The sequence below is a fragment of the Lycorma delicatula genome, chromosome 13 (assembly GCF_047948215.1).
Source record: "Lycorma delicatula isolate Av1 chromosome 13, ASM4794821v1, whole genome shotgun sequence".
Lineage (NCBI taxonomy): Eukaryota > Metazoa > Arthropoda > Insecta > Hemiptera > Fulgoridae > Lycorma > Lycorma delicatula.
In genome coordinates this window covers 14,920,186-14,941,414 of record NC_134467.1, presented here as the reverse complement: position 1 = coordinate 14,941,414, position 21,229 = coordinate 14,920,186, and the positions used below count along the sequence as shown (strand labels likewise).

Sequence of the window (21,229 nt, the reverse complement as noted above, 5' to 3'; positions counted from 1 at the left end):
AGCACGTAGGAGGCCTCCATGGCGGAACAATAAAAAAATAATTAACCTAAACGGTTGTGACACATCATATTAAACGACACTGAAAAATAAAAAATTTGATTAAAAAATTTCAGTGTACAACACCCCTAACCAAAACAACAACAATTTAATTTTTTTCACAACTAGTTTTAAAGTGGTTTTTAAGGTGCGCATGTAGTGATTTTATAAAAAAAAAAATGATAACACCGTTATTATAGGACTTTCCTGTCACACATCTATTTTCTGATGCATGGCTTACACACACATATGCACACAACTTAATTAAAAATATTTATCATTTTATTTTAATATAATATTTTTTGTTTAATTAATTCAATGATTCTAACTAAAGTGCACGCAAGCATACCACATGTCAGGGTGGTAGTACCAGCGGCCAATTCAAATACTTTTTTAAACTTTAAATTACTCATTTATTTAATTCTACCTGTGATGTCATAACATAGTAGACGACAACAGCAGCAGCATGTTAGTGCTACACTAACGCTCCTTGTGGTGAGAGGGGGATACTAATGACACAGTATACCCACTTAGCTACTATTTTAGACTATTTTTTGGGACGGAGTGCAATTTTGCAAAAAATGTTTTTTGGAAATACTATTTTTTAATTGTTAACAAATGTGCCTAAGAAAATTAAGACTTTAATTAGGTGAAATATCGAAATACTGAGGGTGACCTGGTCTACAACCTCACCCCTTGTACTTTTAGGTTGAAAATTTAATGGCATCATTACTCAATATTTTAGAAGTAATCTGACCAAGTTTGATCAAAATCACTTGAGTAGTTCTGGAGATATAAGGTGATTTAGGATACAACACCGAACAACACACATAAATCTGGAAAATTTCCATCTGGTTTTTTGGGTACCTTATGGGTCAAAACATAAAGATCCAGTGAAAACTGCATATGCCCAATCTGGACCAGTTACAATACTTTCCCTTCTAAAGCTATAGCTCACCTATACCACTTAATGGGAAAGTAAAAGATTGTTCATGTGCTAATTTTATTTTTTATTTAGTACCAGCAGACCCAGCAATGCTTTGCTAATCCTAGATTTGAGTGTGTGTGTGTGTGTATATATATATATATATATATATATATATATGTGTGTGTGTGTGTGTGTGTATGGATATATATAGATTAAATGAACACAATTGAAAGTTTGATAAAACATTAACAAAATGAACATTACAGAACTTCACAAAAATTATCCTTTTCCTTTTTACCATATTCCCTTTCCTTCCCCCATTTCTCTTTTCATTATTTCCGTTCCCCCTTCCTCTTTCCCCTTTTATTTTTTCTCCCTTACCCTTTCTATTTCCTTTTCCCCATTTCCCTTTTTTCCATTTTCCCCTTCTTCCTTTTACCTTTTTTAGATTTTTCCCTTTTCTTATTTTTCCCTCTTTCCCTTTCTCCCTTTTCCCCACAAGTAAATTTTGATCCAGTAGTTTTTTAGTCTACAGCAGACACACATATCAGAAACACTGAAATGGAATCGTAAAATATTTAGTATAGTGTGTGTTGCTTTTATGTCCAACACTTGGTGCTGTTTTTAATAAAAAAAGCATGTTTTTACCTGTCACAGGTGTGACATCTTAGGTGTATAAATAGTAGGTATATAAAAACGCGCATATTCGAATGCAATGTTTTGTCAAAATTTCAAAGCGCAATTGGTGGAGAACTTTCAGAGATTTAAGATTTTGAACAAACAAACATTTACATTTTTATTTATATAGATTTCACTTTTGAGTAATTATTTGAGTAGTGCAGACCACTCTTAAAATTAACGGTGAAAATCATTAAATGGCAACCATTTTGGTTAGGATTTTATAGTTAAAAGTTTTTAACATAAAGATTTTTGTTTCCAGTACCATTTAAAACTATATGTTACAATCTTATAATTTCATTTAACACTTTTGAGATGCCTCACATGGGGGCTGCCTGGGTTCTTGGTGAGTTATTTAGAAAAAATTCAAATGAAAAATTGATAATTTCAAGGTCGGAGAATTTGCTAATTCTATTTTTCTACGTTCAACATTTGAAAAGTTATTTAAAGGCTGTAGTTGGTTTAATCTTGTTACTTAAAAACATTTTTCTCTACATTCAAAAAGAGAAAATACTCAAAAATTAATTAAAAACCTTATAATACTAGTTGCCCATTTCAGTTGTTAAATAATTATCATCAGGAAATACTGTGTTGGGAGGAGGGAATCAATAAGAAAATAAAAAAATTGACAGTAATATAATAATAATCAGAAATTAAATAAAAAATTCAAACAAATTCTGGGCAGCAAGACAGCAGTTCACTATCTCCCCACAAAGAAGGAACAATCAACTTGTCCTGTATTTTTCCTTTTTCATTTTCCATTATTCCTTCTTCTTTAGAAAAATGCTATGCGGGTCAGGTCAGCCATGTTCAAACTATCCTTTCTCTTTCTACTGGTGTCAACATGTACACTTCTGTATTTGAGTTTAGTGAGATAGGAATCTATGCCTGTGGAACGGCCTAAGAACATTTTTCTATCCACATGTTGCACAAAATCAATTCATGTTTTTAAACAATCAATCGTAATAAACAATATTTAAAAATATTTCACAATAATCATATTTACTAGTCTATAAAATAAAAACAACTGTTGACTAAATTGTATGTAATATTGTTTTAGATAATATAAATCAAGAGCAGAAAATTCGCAAAAAAATAATAAAATCATTTAACCTTCAACTCAAACTGCCCATGATGACCTGATATATGTCTTTATTGGTTGGATATAATAAACAACTAATCATAAAAAATAGATAATGTGAACTTTCAACAGATCTTACTAAAATTTCTATCTTAAACAAAATGTAATTCAGATAAGTGTTCAATATTCTTTTATCACAAAATATTTTAAAATAAACTTTAAATTCTAAAAATCCATTGCACACTTGATCTCCTATCATCATTCAACAATGAATTTTCTTCATCATAAATAAATAAAGTATCGTAAAATTCTTGTTTGAAACAGATTTCAGCTTAAAATTAAGCTGAAATAGTAAGTTTCCACACCATTTTTTGTTGTCTTCTAAAAGACCAGAAGCCTGTTTTTTTTTTTAAGTACTTTTTAACTTTTCACTTTTCATTCTGTAGCATTTGTAAAACATGAAGAGCAATTTTATACATTTTTTTAATGTACTTGGATATTAGTATATATATATATATATATATATATATATATATATATATATATATAATAATTTTTGTTTTTTTCATAATCTTTTATGACTGCATAGGATTACTTTAGTAAGTCCATTATCTAAGTCTCTTCGAAGGGACTGTTTGAGCCTTGCAGTCTTCCCAGTACTTTTACATACATTCTGATCTCTGTACCCTTTCTGGAGTTGAAAATGTTTGTGTTATGAGTCTGTTTCTTGTGAATGTGAAACGAGTGTTTTTGTCCTAGATTTTTTAAATTTTATCTTGCCTTTGGTATCTTCTGGTGTAAGGCCAATTTTCTTCAGATCCTTTCTTATATCTCTAATCCATCAGCAATCTGTGTTGCTGTTTATAGAGTTGAAATTGTACTGTACCAGCTGTTTCAGAGATCTTGATTCTTGCATCTTCATGATGTGTCCAAAGAATCTTAGTCTCCTCTTACGCGTGGTATCAGTGATGAGTTCTAACTCTTTGTACCATCACTGCCCAACCTTCTGGTACTTTTTGTTGGTGCAGGTTCTTCCAATTCTTCTTTCGATTTTCTAGAGTCTGTTGGTCTTTGATTGTTCATTCAAGTGGAAGAGTGTTTCTGTGCACATGTGGCTTCTGGCTTTATAACTGTGTTGTAGCGTCTTATTTTTGCATTTATGGATTGACATTTTTTACTATAGGCGTACCAGGTTAATTTTTATGCTTTGCTAGTTTATTTCTTCTTGTATGGATTGAGGTTTTTTTTCATTCAGGTTGTTTGTTATTATTTATCTGAAGTATTTAAACTAGGTTACTATTTTGACTTTATTACCGCTTATGTTTAATTGTGTTGGTTTTTGGGGCATAATTTCTGTCTTTTTGAATAATATTTTGAAACTAATTTATATGCAATGTTTTGAAATTCTAATATCTTTGTGTTTTAGATTTGTTGATGTTTGCTAGCAGTGCCAAGTCATCGATCAAACCAAGGCAGTTTTTTTTATTTTTTGACCTACTTTTATTTTTGGGGAGCATTTTTTGAGCCATTCCATCATTACCATTTCCAGAGTGCAGCTGAATAGTAGTGGTGGGAGTGCATCACCTTGGTGCAGTCCTGTACTGATCTCAAGTAGTTCTGAGAGTTTGCCTTTGAATTTCACTTTTGACTTAATGTTTGTGAGGGTCAGATTCATCATGTTTATTATAATTTGGGATGTAGTCTAAGGTATCTTAGAATTTTTTGTAGGGATTCTTAGTGGATGCAATCATATGCTTTCTTGAAGTTTACAAATGTTATCTCACCATCTCTGTTACTTTTTCTGTTGAAACCCATTATCATATTGATACTCATGGTCTGATGTGGATAGCTCCTCTAGGATCTGAAACCTTCCTGGTATTCTCCTAGTTCTTTCTGAAGTTGTAAACCAATCCTGCTGAGGATGATCTTGGAAGAATTTTGTTTCTTGTGTCCAGGAGTGAGATTCCCCTGTACTTGTTAGGGTCTGTTTTGTCCGTTTTTTTGAGTAGCAGGTGGATGAGGGCTGTCATCCAGTATTCTGGTAGTTCTTTTTTAATCCAAATGTTGACAAGCTATTGATGAAGGGCAATTTTTGTTGGTGTTCCTGCATATTTCCAGATCTCTACAAAGGTCTGATCTTCTCCCATTGCTTTGTAATTCTTCATCTCATCCAGTGCTTGGTAAACTTCTTTTATTGTGGGAGGGTTGATTTTTTTTGGTGGTGTTGTTATTGGAGTGACAGTGCTGAAGTTTAGTAGTTTTGTCGGTTCTTCACAATTTAAGAGTTTGTTGAAATATTTAGTTAGGATTTCCATGCTGTCTTTATTGTTATGGGCCAGATTATGGTTTTCATCCTTCATTAGTAAAGTTGGAGTTCTGCAATTTTGGAGTTGTTTTTTGAAGGTTTTATGGCAGTCTCTCAACTGCATTTTGTTGAATTCTTCTTCTACTAATTTCAGAGTGTCTTTATGGTATTGTCTTTTTATTTTCCTTAGAGATCTAGTGGTTTCTTTTCTTTGTTTTACTAAATTTTGGAAGGATCTTTTTGATTTTTGGGATTGCTGTAACAGCCATATCTCTTCTCCACTATTTCATCATATTTGCTGTTTCACCACTGGTGCTTTTTAGGGGTTTTATTGGTAAACTCTTCAGTGATTTTTTAAGGTTGTTGACTAGTTCTTTGAGTTTATCCATGATTGTTATTTTTTGGTTGCTTATTGGTAATTTTCATTCTTGATTAGTTGGGTTTCTTTTACTTTTAGGGACTTGGTTTTGTTGCTTCCTTTAGGGAGTGAATTTAATTTTAATTTTGAATACGTAGTGGTCTGAACCTATGACTGTTCCTTGGAAGACTTTTACATTGTAGATCTCTTTATGGTGGTGTTTGTCCATGAAGACATGATCCAGTTGCCATTCTGCTTTAGTGTAGTCAGGATGTTTCCAGGTTTTTATAGTATGAACACCAGTGAAATTAATCTTTTTGAAATGTTTTGTAGGTATAATCTATTTAGTTTTTTACTTTTTATTATTATTTTATTACTATAAATTTCACTTTTTTACTGAATAGTTCACTTCAAAATATGTTATATAATTTATTTATTTGTGGTTTTTTCTGTTTTTCTATCTACCCACAGTTCTTCATTCTTTCCTTTGTCCTTCAGAAAGTTTAGTTTTATTGTTACATTTTAGTGCTTCTTGGAATCTTTTACTTTCATCCTTTAATATTCTGTTTAAAATTTCTCTTTCTCTTATAATTTCTTCAGTTTTGTTTAGGTCTTCTTGGACTTGAGTGAACCAATTTCACTTTTATTATGGTCATTTAATAAATTTTGGGAACCTTTAAATAACTTTTTAATTGTTAAACATAGAAAAGTGAAATTTGGCAAATTGGCTTCTATCTCGAAATAGTAGATTTTCAGTATGACAGCACAACATCCCAAACCCTCTTGGGAATAAAACTCAGAAATTTTAAACAGAATGGATAAGGCTTTTTTTTAAAAAAAAAACAAAAAAAACTGTTAACTATGATAACTTTAACTGAAATGGCACAATTAATATTTTTAACAACTAGTTTTAAATGTGGCCTATTATACCTCTTAAATAACTGATCAAAAATAAAATATTAAATTTCTTTTTTTTAAATAGCAAATTCTTCCACCTCAAAACAATCTAATCTTTTGGTATGAAACCACCATTCATCTAAATCTTTAAAGTAATTTATTCACCCTATTCTTTCCACTCAAAATTTTTGAGTTGTTTCCTCCAGAGGGCAAAGGGTATGGCTGTCTCATACAAAAAAAAAAGACTGGATCATTTCCTAATTAATTGTTCTGTTTCACTAATTGAAAATTTAGTTAACTTTCCCACAATTTATTAATAAATATAAAGATCTGAATTTATATTAAATAAATATATATATTTGTAACTAATTCCCCAAATTATTTGTTGACAATTGTTTAACAATTAAAATGGCCACCTCCTAGTTTTGGATTATTAAATAAATAATTTATAAATAATTGTTTACCACCTTCATTATGCATTTACTCTATCTGAAACTTTAACAAAAATAAATATATTTCAAACAACAATTTCATCTTCAATGACTTAACAGAAGCTACAATACACATAAAAATACTGTAAATTATAAAAAATTTACCAACCCCTTTCTGAATCATCAGTAAAAAGAAAATAAAATTTCATTAATAACAACGATAAATTGAAATACATACCATAAATTCAACGTGGAAAATTTCATAATTAATAAAATAATCCATTAACGTATGAAAACGTCTCGTTTCATGACAAACTTCTTTAAAATTATCAAAGGCCGATAAAATAATCTCATGGCCTCCCTTGACTAGACATATCGCAGCTAATAATTCCAATACTAATGCTTTCGTTCTGTAAAAAAAAAATAAATAAATAAAAATAAAACTAATTATTCAAAGTAATAGATTAAGACAAAAGTTAGTAATTCAAAAAAAAACTGGAGTCTTGCACATTGTAACTCTATATATGCTATTTTAGTTGAATTCTAAAGTATAAAGCAGACATGCACTGGTGTCAGAATGCTGTTCAGATACTGCTTTTTGAGAAATAAAAAATTGTTCTTTCTCATAGAATTAAGTTTAATTTAGTCTGATCTGTTTTATTTGAACATGAAGTATTTATTAAATATTTCTTAATGAAAGATTGAAATTTTCATTGGTACTTTATTAACAAATTATGAATCAATAAAGAATATAACCTAAACTATGAAAATCAGATCGTACAAAAATTATGCTTTCTTTTGGGTAATTGTAGGCAGACGACAAAATAAGCTGCAACAAATCTAACTCATGAAAATAAGTTAAAACATTTGACACAAAAAAAATAAGTTTTGCTTCTTATCAATGTAAAAATCTAAATGAATGTGCTTTTTTCAAAAAACTGTCACATAGTCAGCTGTGACTATCGACTATATTCTTGCGATCTCTATAATATAAAATCAGATGTTCCGGTACTGAAAAATTTACAAGTGCTTCCCTGTTATAAAGTATACTGCATCTAACCTGTAACCATTTTAGTCAACTGTGGTAGCCAGAATTCAGCAATAACTTTGAATATTTGCTGGAACAGATGTAACTGATAAATTTCAAGTCCCACTGTTTGTAAATAAACTCACATAAATATGAAATGAAAAACTTTTACTCATCCTGAATTCAGTTTTATTGTCTTTTTGTGCCTTTTATGTTTTTTTTTTGTGTCAGTTCTATTATTTGAATATAAACTAGTAAAGTAGATTTTACAAAATTTTTACAGTTAATAAATAGGTGGGTGAACATATTGCTTATCTAGGCTTCTTACCAAAATTTTAAAATTATAGTTGTTTTTAATAAAATTATATCTTTGATACAAAGAAATAAATTTTCATAACAATTAATTTTACCAATATATGAGGTTTGCTAAGAAAATAACCTAAAATTTTTAATTACGCACAAAAGAAGATATTTAGTGAAGCGTGATTGGCAGAATTGTGTTTTGCATAACCTCTTCTGAAACCACACGTACTTTGATTATTTATATCTCATTTAGTTTTCATGTTATTGTTATTTGTGTGCAACATGTTTATATATCAGTGATTTTTGCAATGTGTTATTTTCAGGAGCAACATACAATATTTAATTTTGTGTGAAATGGAAAAAATTCCACAGAATTATTTAACTTTTACAACAAGGTTACAGAGATGATGCTCTGGGTTGTATGGAATGTTACGAATGGTTTTCATGATTTAAAAGTGATTGTCAGTCAACTGAAAGTAACTCTTGACCAGGAAAGCCTTCGACTTTGACTGACGATACCTGTGTTCAGAATATCAATGATCTGTTACATGCAAATTGCCGATTGATTATCAGAAAACTTGCAAAAGAGGATTAGCATCTCAATTGGATCATGCCATGACTTTGCATTGAGTTACATCAAAGTTTTTTCCTTGTTTGATGATCAAACAACAGAAAGAACATCAAATGGACATTTGTCAGCAACATTTTGAACAAGCCAATGACGATGAAACATTCATGCAAAGAATCATAATGGGAAATGAGCGCCGGGTTTACAACTATGACATCTAGACAAAAATTCAATCATTACAATGGATCGGCAAAGGATCTCCACACCCCAAGAAGGCACATCAATTCTGATCCAATGTCAAAATGATGCTCTCTGTTTTTTTCGATTTTAATGGAACTGTGCATATAGAATTCTTGCCTAAAGGTGAAACAGTGAACGTACGATTCACCTTTATACGCTGTTTCACCTCATAGTATGGGGTACTATCAATGCATTTTACAATAGTTACGTGAAAACATTCATAAAAAGAGACCAGAGTTGTGGCGAGATGACTCATGGTTCCTTTAAAACGACAATGCGCCTGCACACTCAGCTTTGTCATTTCATCAGTTTTACGCCAAAAATCAGATTACTGTCCTTGCTCAGCCTCCCTACTTGTCAGACCTGGCTCCTTGCGCTTTTTCTTATTTCTGAAATTGAAATCACTGATGAATAGACGCCGTTATGAGACTATTGATGACATTAAAGCAAATTTGTCACAGACCTTAAAGGCCATTTTAAATAAAGCTATCCAAGACTGTGCTTTGTGAAGTGGAAATACCACTGGGGAAAAATGTGTGAATAAGAGACGGAAGTACTTTGAAGGGTAAAAGGACCAATAATCTGTAAAATTAATAATAAAGATTAAAAAATAGAGTTCAGTTATTTTCTGAACAAATCTCATATTAATATTATTCTCCAAGAAATTATAATTACTTCATAGGTAATAATACAGTACAATTGTATAATAATAACATTTTTATTATTATTATTAACATTAAATTTAAATCTATTCACTGCAACAATTTCTGCGATGGACTGTAAAAAGTAAAGTAAAGTAAAGCGAATTCTTTTTGATGAAAACTGGTAAAAAGAAATGTTTTTAGAATAGTTGATGCAAAGTGTAACAGTTATCAAGCAGCAAGTGTCAAATTCAATGGCGACACTTGAAGTCAAAATGTTCTTCATACATTCTCTACCTTAATAAGCTGTTAGCTGTAAAAAAAATTTTATGTAAAATAAAAAACTATAAAAAAAATAATAATAATAAACTGTAATAAAATGTAGTTGACCATGTATATGCTTACCTTAAACTTTTATGCATAAGACTTAACGCAATACAATTAATTGCTTCAGTATGTTGTATAACCATATTAAACCCATACTGCAATAGAAAAAAAAAATTATTCATAAATTTAAAAATATAATTTCAACAGTTACAGATGAATCAAACTAACTGAAAACTAAGTCTATTTGAATTTTCAATTACAGTGGATATTTTATAAATATCATTAAAAGAAAAGAAACAAACCGTTTAAATTAATTTTGGTAAATAATAGATACTAAAGATAAAGAATACAGTGGGTTCCCACTGAATTTTAAGATTCATTTTTCCTGACTTTATTGACTTTTACTGACCAATTTAGTAAAAATTTTCCTGAATCTCATAATATTATATTTTGGCCATTTACTCTGCAAAATATACACATATTTTATTTTTTTAAGAATTTGTCTTTACAATGCTCAACGAAAATGGTGATTAGTTCTAAGTGTTCAAAGCATGACAGTCAAGCGTGTTCTATCTTCTAAGCATTTCACATTATCTAACCATCCATCTAGTCGTGCAGTTTTTTAAAGTAAATTTATTATTTCATGTGACTAAGGTAAATTCAGCACACCGCACTGAGCTATCATCATTAAACAAGAAGTAAAGAGATCTTAAAAAAGCATGAATATATCCATTTGATAGATCATGGCCTTGCACCATACTTTGATGGCATTCTGTAAAATCAGGTGCGTTTTAGTGTTAATTATGGTATGCTCTGTTTTTGGTGAAGCATTAAATAAAATTGCACAGAAGGATCAAACTGACTTATTTGTACGATTTTTTGATATAGAAACAAATAAAGTATAAACAAGATATTTTAACAGTATATTTTTGGGAAAATCCACTGCTCAACAGTTTCATAGAAGGTATATACCCTCTAGATAAAAAAAAAAAAAATTAAATATCTGTGGATGGACCAAACAGAATTTAAGCTTTTTAAAAATGTTCAGTGATCAGCTGATAGAGGAATGTCCTGAAGGAAAGCATTTTGTGAGTATTGGTGTTTGTGGTTTACATACTGTAAATGGAGCCATGAAAATAAAGATTGAATGCCATTTAAAAGCAATTAAATTACCTAAAATACAAAAAAAATTCATGGTGGTTTAAGAGAAACTCCAAGAAAACAATTAACAACCTTTAAATTTATCAATGGTAACTTTTTGTTAAAATTTCACCAGTGAAAAAACTAACTACAATTAGGAATACTCCTCCTTCAATATAAAAAATATAATTAGGGAGTGGAAGTACACATATTTATACAACAGGATATATTTACGGCTGCTTGATGCACATAGTTGCAATATGCTGGTCGATGGGGTTGCCACTTCTTAATGCTGGGAAAGTATCAAACATACTTTAGCATTAGTTAAAAAATACTTAACTAATGTTATTAAACTTAATTAGGTAACAAAAATGCAATTCTCTGAAATTTTTTGCAATTTTTCCTGATTTTCTCTAAAATTCCTGACTAAGTTTATATTTCCTGGCATTTCCTATCTATGGAAACCACGAATAACATATATATATATTTTTTGTTCGACAGAACAAACTTGTAATTTAAGCAATGTAACTTAGTAGAACTTGAGTACTATAGTGTTTATCTAAAATAATTACTAATTTTTAAAAAAATACTATTCCAAACAATGTTTTATTGATTTTAAAAATTGATTAGTGAAATAAATAAAATGCATCTTTATTTTGATTGATACATAATACATTATATTGATAATAACAGAAATGGGTAGATATAGTATTACACAGATAAAAAAAATTTGACTGTCCAGTGTTTACCTGGATGATTCAAGGGAAACCGTGGTAAACCTTTGATCACAGCAACGAAAATACACAATTATAAAGTAAAAAATTGATGCGGCTGAAATCCATATCAATTATTTATTAAAATATAAAAAAATGAAATAATTAATGATAATGTAAGTATACGAAGATACTGAAGTATTGAATGGGGTCTGAAAATTGAAAATTTTTTAATTAACATTATTTCAAGATTCATTGAGACAATAATTATTTAATTTTTTGAAAAAACCTTGGTTCACAGATCATAGTTTTATAAAACAGTCCGCTCAGATACCACATTTTAAATAAAAAAATCACAATTATTTAAAAATAAACAGAAATTTTTTAATTTATTTAAAAACGAAATTCATAAAAATTAAAACTACAGAAATAAAAAAATAAAAAATACATAACACTAACCTTATTATTCATTATAGCTCGTAGGCACATAATACAAACATGTATATCATCTTTAGTATCTCCCATTTTTAATTTAGCGGCGTGTCTCGATCTCCGTCTAACACCAGGACTATCCAGCGTATCTAATCCTATACTAGGTCTTAAATGATGTGTTGTACTTCCGTTATGAGATGGAAGTAGATTACAAACACCACCGATACTAGGAGATTCAGCTACAAAATAAATTAAAAATACATTTTAATTGATAAAATAATAAAAATAAATAATAGATTTGATACTTTTTCACATAAAATTACTCGGTACAAGTTGCATTAAAAATTTACAAAAATATCAGCGATAGAATTTAATATGAATGAGATTTTACACATTCAGTGATATTACATATATGAATTCAGATGTCTTTGTAATTTTGAGTCGATTATCTCAGAACCCATCTTGAACACTTTTTGAGATAGATTGTCATAAATAATAATGGAATGAACAGCGCCTATACTCCCACAAAAAATTTCAGAAATTTTTCAGATTTTTATCCATTTTTCCTTGCAATTGTTAATTCAATTTTGCAAACATGAAGCGAAACTTCCTGCGATCTTTCACTATGATGATATTCAGTAACATTATTCTGTCCGATTTAAACTGTTCAATCCCATTATAAAAATTTATACAGTTGATACACATTTTTCCTACCATTATAACACCTGCAAGTGAATTTTTGCCAGTTTAACAATATCAGAAAATAAAAAATCTTATTGCAGCATGCTGTCTACCATAGTATATGTTTCAAGTGGAGTAACATTTGAAATAATAGAAATAATTTGAAATAATAGTGGAAATAATTGGAATTGTTATAATAATGGACGTTCGTTTCAAAATGGCTGATATTTTCTGTCAGAGATACCAAATTGAATGTCAGAGAGTTTTGGTTTATTTTATTCAACAGTTTTTCTGCTTTGTCATTTGTCTCTAATCATTAAATGACCCTCGTAATTTTTTTTTTTTCATTTATTTATTTACATATTTTTTTATGCAGGTAGTTTCATCTTACATGTGCCACCATTGGGATCTCACAAGCTAGAAAATCTATGATGAACTAATGGTGAATCTTTCCTCATTTTTTGAATTTATTAAAAAATCTCCAATTAGCATGTTTGAAATTTCTCTATTTTTTCCAATATGCTAGCAAACTTAATTTGTTAAAGGAAATTAAGTTTCCCCTTTTAATAAGTTTTACTTTCCCATCTAGCGCTACATCAGAGCTGTATCTTTAGAAGGAAAAGTATTGTAATCGATCCAATTTGGGCATATGTAGTTTTCATCGGGTCTTGATGTTCTGACACCTACTGGATGGAAATTTTCTGGATGTTTGTATGTACACGTGTTCAGTATTTCACTCTAGATCACCTATCTCCAGAACTACTGGACCAATTTTGAACAAACAATTTACTTTTGTATATAGAACACTGATGCCATTAAATTTTCAACTTAAAAGGTCTACGAGGTAAGGCTGTAGAGCAAGATCACCCTCTGTATCTCAACATTTCGCTTAATTAAGGTCTTATTTTTCTTAGGCACATTTGTTAATTAAAAAATAATAATATTTCCAAAAAATATTTTTTTGCAAAATCGTACCCCCCAGCCGAAAAAATGCTCTAAACTAGTGGCTAAATCAGTATACTTTGTCAATAGTAGCCTGTATAGTAAGTACCCTATCACCAAAAGGAACGCTAGTGTACCACTGACGTATTTTAGATTAAGTTGTATGTGTATGTGTGTGTGTGTGTGTGTGTAAGCTATGTATCAGAAAAAAGTCACGTGATGGGAAAGTCCTACAATTGTGTTGTAGATTTTTTTGAATAAATTTTATTCTAAGACTTTTTAATTTTTGAAATTTTCTCTTAAATATAATCATTCAGGAGCTTCATACAAATAATTTTTAGTTATACCAATCAATAAGATATACCATATAAGTTGAAACTTAGTCGACAGTTTTGTAATTTTATTTTTTGTTATTATATCAATCTTTTGTTATTTTCACAATCTTTTATTATTTTGTTTAACTTTCAAAAACTACATACTCTTTCATATTAACAGTTTATAAATCAGTGATCCATTCTTACTTTGTACTAACTTCATAATTCTAGTAAATAAATAAGAAAAAAACAAACATTTACAAAATAGTTATGTTTTATTTCAATCTATGAAAATAAATTATTAATTAAAATGACAAATTATTTTTCATTATAATTTACTGAAATAGACATTGTTACTTTAAGACATGAAAAAATATATTGGAAATAATCAGTTTTGTATATTAAAAAAAAAAATTACTTTAAAATGTATTAGACAGTGTTACATTCTGACAATAAATACTTCCAGAAATGAGATGTAGCCCGGAATGGTTGCATTTAGTAGGAGATGTAGAGAATAACAATTTTTTAGAATTATGTTTCGTATATAAAAATATAATAAAAGAGAGATGTTGGCCATGCAAGGTAGAAGGGCAGGAAGAGATGTTAGACATGCTCAGTTATCAATCCTGGTAAGAAACTGGGCATATATGTTAGCAGATCAGGAAGAAGATGTCATAAAATTAGGTGATTTATCCAAAAATATTATAAAAATTGACTCAGTTTCTGTTAAAAAAAAAAAAAATTGGTTGCTATATTCGAAAAATTGTAGCTATCTAAAATATACCGATAGGCTACATTTAATGCAATCAAAAATCACAGAAAAATTTGCAATTTTAACTTCTATTTAGCTTTTCTTGTTTACTAGATACCAATAGTGACACGTTTAAACTGAACATTCTGTATATACTTTTACCAAATATCTACAGATGATAATTTAATAATTGAAATAACCATTTATGTTTAGATTTAAGTAATTTTATTTAAATTGTTTTTGAATGAAATTTTATTTTTTTCCAATTTATTAATAATATAATTCAATTATACAGAGTGTTCAAAAACTGATGCAACCTCATGGGAAAATGAGTAAGCTAGCAATAGTTGTTGAAAGTGGCCTCCATTATACAATTCACATAATTCAATACGACGCTACATGCTCTTAAACACACACAACGCTTGATGAGGAATTGAAGTAACACATCGTTCAATTTCACTCTGTAATTTAGGAACAATGTAAGGATGAGTTGTGTAAGCAGCATCCTTAAGGTATCCCTACAAAAAAAACGTCAGGAGGGGATAAATCAGGAGACCAAGGGGGCCACAACACCTTTGAAATCACTTGTCCATGAAAAAACTGATCCAAGAAAGTCATAGTGTTGTTGGCTGTATGAGCTGTAGCATTGTTCTGCCGAAATCAAGTGTATTCTAGCCGATCTACAAGTATATTGTTTACATATTGTTCCACAAACTGTATGTAGCGCTCACTGTTCACTGTGCCGTGAAATAACATCATGAAGATTCGCCTACATAATATTGCACACCAATACTTATTGTCAGTGCAGAGAAGACTTGTGCAGTAGATGTGGATTTTACACTACATCCGTAAATTCTGAGCATTCACATATCCGTCAAGGTGAAACTACACCTCGACTGAAACCAATCATCTAGTTCTTCCCCGTCTGGCATTACAGATGACATGAACCTCTGACAGATAGCTAATGTTTTCCAGTGTCTGCAGGTAAGAACTCGTGGACAACACGATTTCTGTATGGATGCATGTTTAAACACTTGTGTAATGCCAATTTATGAGTACTACCAACGGAGAGACCAGACTGGGCTAGATAGGTATCACACAGACTTCTTGGGACTAACAGAATATGCAGCTTACATACGTCGATCAACTTTTCTGGTGTTACCACTTTTGGCTGCATCTGCTACATTCCCTGTCTCTTGGAACTTTTCGTACAGCTGCTTCATGGAGGACTTATTTGAAATCCATACATACTTGTTTTTTAGCATCTACATCATAATTTTCTGTGAAGGCATTCTGGGTCTGGGCATAACTGGCACATCTTATGTATTGGGAGACTATGAATATTCTCTGCTGCATTGTGTAATCCATTTTCCTCAATTAAACTTGCAACAAAAGAAGGAAACATTTATCCATAAGGTTGCGTCACTTTTTGAACACTGTATGTAAAAATTTGATAAAATAACAAAAGGTTTTTTAAATTTTTATTATCTTAACTAATTTTAAAATAAAAAAAAACAAAATGATTAACATGAAGGTGCCTTTCAAAATATGTTCTTAAATACATTAAGAATGTGCCATTAAAGTAACGATATCTAATCAAAAATTTTATTACTCATATGAATTCTTTAATTTGAAATATATATGTATATCTCTCCCCCCTTAATAAATGCAGCTCATATTGAATACAACATTACGTTTGTTTACTTTAAATGAATAAAAGAGTTAAATTGATTAACGATGATGTAGTCACCTCTTAATAAAGATACAAAACAAAAAGGTTATTTAACATGTGTTTTTTTTTTTATACTGTTATTATTTAAGTTGAACATATGGTATTTCTAACCCTTTGAATTGCTTACTCACTCTATATATATATATATATATATATAAATTTATGATAGTTTATTTCATGTGTAGGAATATAGAAAGAACAGGTTTATATGTTAATTAGGATTAGTATAATGTAATGGGAGATGACGTGATCTAATGATGTGATGTTTGCCTGATGACTAATATTAAACATGATATACTGTATTGCGGTATGTTAAGTAAAAGTGAGATATTAAAAAGTTTTTATTTAATATTTTTGAAAATTATTAAAAAGAAATTTGTTTTCTTTAAAAAAAAAAACAAAAAAAAAACATTAAATTAATGTAAATTAATATTAAAATATTACTAATATATATATATATGTGTGTGTGTGTGTGTGTAAAATAAAATGCCATATATATATATATCTGACATTTTATTTTCAAAACATTACAAGTAATGTTTATTAACATAAAAATATAATTTATCTGTATTCTGTTTATAATATTTTTTTAATTTCATATAAAACTGAACAAACTTGACCCATTATACAAATTCACTTCTATTTTATTATTCATTGAGAATGGAAAAATGAGTGAAAAATTTTACGAAGATGAATCCTGATTGCAATTTATTATACGTTAAAACAGAGTTCAAAAAACAAGTTGATATTCTCAATTCGACCTTAATTTTTTTATCACCTTTTAATCTTTACGTTTACGATTAAACAAGCCTTTCTTTATTTTGTAAAGGAATTTTCTTGTAACATTCTCGTTATCCAATTTTTCCACGTTGAATAAAAAGATATTTTGAAAAATATTTTATTTATTTATCATAATTATTGTTTAAAATTAGATTCTTTTGATATAACAATGTACAGAATATATTCCCCGAACTTCAGGTACTGATTCAGAACACCAAAATAAGCAAAAAACTTCATATTTACATAAGTCCTATTTTAATTTGTTTTCCTTCTGTACGCCATTTTCAACAAAGGAATTATTTGTCAGGATCGGGTAAATCTTCTTTAATTAAATTTGGCAAATTTAAGACTAATGTCTTATTTTACAAAATAAAAAATTTTGAAAACTTCACCTTCAAAAATTTCAAAATGGTGGCAATCTTAATTTTTTAATATTTAATATGGATATGGTATATGATATTGATATGGTTTGTAATGCAACATACATCCCACCTGAAGTCGATTTCATTCCAGAATGTAGCCAGCAAGTCACATTACCTCTGCAGCTGCAACGTTAATCCGACGTCTTAGCTCATCACGATCAGCAGACAAAGATGCTACATAAACCTGATCTTTAATGAAGCCCCACAAAAAAAATCTGGCGGGGTCAAATCTGAGGAGCTTGGTGGCCATGCGATTGGACATTCATGACCGATCCACCAATCTGAGAATTGAGTATCAAGAAAATCAAGTCGGTGCTCCATCTTGCTGATAGCAATGGCATCCTTCTTGGTCATCATCATCATCTAACTGAGGAATTACAAAATGTTGAAGCACGTCCAAATAAATGATACTATTTACGATTGCCTCGTGGAAGAAGTACAGTCTTGTTTGCTTACGGCACAAAAAACATTGATCTAGGGCTACTAAGAATTTGCTTAAAAGATTCATGAAGGTTTTCGCTACTCCATAATCAGTAGTTACAGGTGTTCACCTTGCCAGTGGTGTGAAACATTGGACTCATCACTAGAAATTACACCGTCTGAAAATGTATTGTTGTCTCCCATTCTATTCATCATTTCCAGACAAAACTGCAGCCAAACAACTTTGTCGTCATCTGTAATGTGTTGAACCGTGGTTTGTTCGTATGGCTTCAAGTGAAATCGTTTATGTAATACCTGCCAAACAGTCGTTAATGGAATGCCAGTCACACATGACACACGTCGAGTTGATTTCTTTGGAATACGTCCAAAAAGGGAACTCCACAGCAGCTTCAGGGATGCATGGGCATCCAGGTGTATAACAGAACAACCTATGTCAACGAAGTTTTGATGTCAAGAGTAAATTGTATGCCTATTAGGAGGCTCCCTACTGTACTCTCTACAAAAATTACATTGAAATACAAATCATGAAACCAAAACTCACAGCGAGAATGTTCCTCATCAGTAATGTATCCATTTTTAACAACACTGGTGACCAGGTTTGGTACTAATGAACTAGAAAAGTCAAAACTTGATGTGTTTTTCTATGAAATGAGACCTCAACTAAATTTGTAAGTTATCTACAAAAATGATTATATGCTTTTAAAGTTATGAAATCCTTTAGAATCATTTGTTATAATTTCCAATTATAACAATGGGAGTGAAAAGGGTACTTACGTATTAACGCCACCGCAGCTACAGCTTTAGGTTATGTTGACTTCGTGTACTGACAAATCGTACGTATATCAAAATAACCTAACTAAATATAACTTAACCTCTTATAATTAACATTAAATATGCATAATATATACAACATTATAGTTATTAATAATATAACCTTAATGTTATAGCACCGAAATCCAATTGACTACTTTGTTTTTAAATAAAGCTGTAGCTGCGGTGGCGTTAATACGTAAGTGCCGTGAAAAGTCCAGACTGAGACAATGTTTATCAAATTCTGCTGAACCTTTTAATCCTTATCAATTCATATTATAAATGCCAGAAACAGCTCATTTTGCAACATAAAATAACACTAGAAAAGTAAGCTTAAACATGGCTGTTGCTTATTACCAACAACAGACAATTATAACCTGGACCTTCAGATATGTCAGCTTAACTTTTTTCTTTTTTTTTCTGTTTAGCCTCTAAAGCCAACGTAAGGTGTTACTTCAGAAGATGAATGAGGATGATATGTATGAATGTAAATGAAGTGTCGACTTGTACAGTCTCAGGTCGACAATTCCTGAGACGTGTGATTAATTGAAACCCAACCACCAAAGAACACCGGTATCCATCATCTAGTATTTAAATCCATATAAAAGCAACTGCCTTTACTAGGATTTGAACCTTAGAACTCTCGACTTCAAAATCAGCTAATTTGCGATGACCACTAGACCAGCCTGGTGGGCGCTCAACTTAACTACTAAATATAAGAAAGATACATTAAAATAAACAAAAAATATATTTTGATAATAAATGTTAACAGTTATGTTAACACTGTGGCCACAGTCACTTCCTGACAAACAAATCTAAGATGTAACAATGATAATTAAAACAGATATACAATTACATAGACATGGCTTTTTATTTGGACCAAATTAATCAATAATTTGGCCTAATAACAACACATTAGAACTTTTAATCTCATTTACATAAAGATTTACCAAATTTTAACCCTCATTTGGGTTAGATAGCAATGATGTCAGTTGAAAAAGATAAAAAATTGTGGGAAAGCAAAAATAACACTATTAGTTTAACTAGATAAGGACAAATATTGGCATTCTTTATTTATATTCACACAAGATTTATGTAGTGCTAAGAACGACAATGAAATATTTACAAAGTAATTAATAACTTCCAAAAAAGAAACTATCCATTCTCATATACAAATATTATAGTGCACCAAAAGGCACTGGTGTACAATAGATTAATTGTGGGCACATCACTAAAAAGAGAAATTATTGTTATAAAATATTAATTCAATTTAAAATACTTTATCACATTCTTACAAAAATTAATTTAAACAATATTTGACAGATTCTTTTAGTTATTCATAACTAAGAAATCAAGGAAAAAATTTTATCAAGAACTTCATTACAAACATTAGGAAAATCACTTTCAAAATCCATAATGAAAATTTGATGTTTTTTCTTAATTTCATCATTAATGTCCTTTTTTTATTCTGGAACAATTTTTTTATTTTTAAACAACTGTCCAAAAAGGAGTGTAATGTATTTAGCGTGTATGTTTGTTTGTTCCACCGTAGCAGCTCAATGGTTGAACCGATTTAGACGCATGATCCCACATTGGAATCCTTACATTACTGGGAGTGCTCTATATATATATATATATATATATATATATATATATATAGAGCCTATGACATTAAACATACCTATGTTTAAATAAATTAAAAAAATAATAATACAATAATACAAAAGTCTTGCTCTTTACTTATCCTATGTTAGTAATTATCCTATATTAAAGAGCAATATTTTTTTTTTGCAATTGTGTTTTTTAATATTTATCTCTTGTGAAACATCTAACACCATCTTTCATTTATCACATTAACAGAAGCAAGTTTCTGATGAAGTTTTACAGATATCATGGTTAATATGTCCAGTAAAAGAATATTTTCAAAAAGTTTTTGATTTTTTATGAAAAAAAAATAGCTGACAACAGTTGTATGACTTTCTCATCACACATTTTATTTTCTACACATTGCTTATACACATAACTTAATTTAAAATATTTATCATTTTATTTAAATATAAAATTTTTGTTTATTTAATTCAATGATTCTAACTAAAGCGCATACGTATACTGTATTTCATTTGCACAGGTGTGGCAGTACTAGTAGCCACTTTGAATACTTTACATTTTAAATATTATTCATTTATTTAATTCTACCACTTATCTGTGACGTTATAACATAACAGACGACTACAGCAGCTGTATGTTAGAG

At 29.8% G+C, this 21,229-nt stretch overlaps 1 protein-coding gene across 1 annotated transcript in view; it reads right to left on the bottom strand.

Moving 5' to 3' along the window:
- Frl (formin-like protein) overlaps window positions 1–21,229 on the bottom strand; it is a 289,290-nt gene that overhangs the window by 46,228 nt on the left and 221,833 nt on the right. The window contains exons 6-8 of the mRNA XM_075381411.1: window positions 12,133–12,344; window positions 9,899–9,975; window positions 6,953–7,124 (exon numbers count right to left, since the gene is read on the bottom strand). Of these exons, the coding sequence (XP_075237526.1) occupies window positions 6,953–7,124; window positions 9,899–9,975; window positions 12,133–12,344 (461 nt within the window). The remainder of the gene's footprint in view (window positions 1–6,952; window positions 7,125–9,898; window positions 9,976–12,132; window positions 12,345–21,229) is intronic.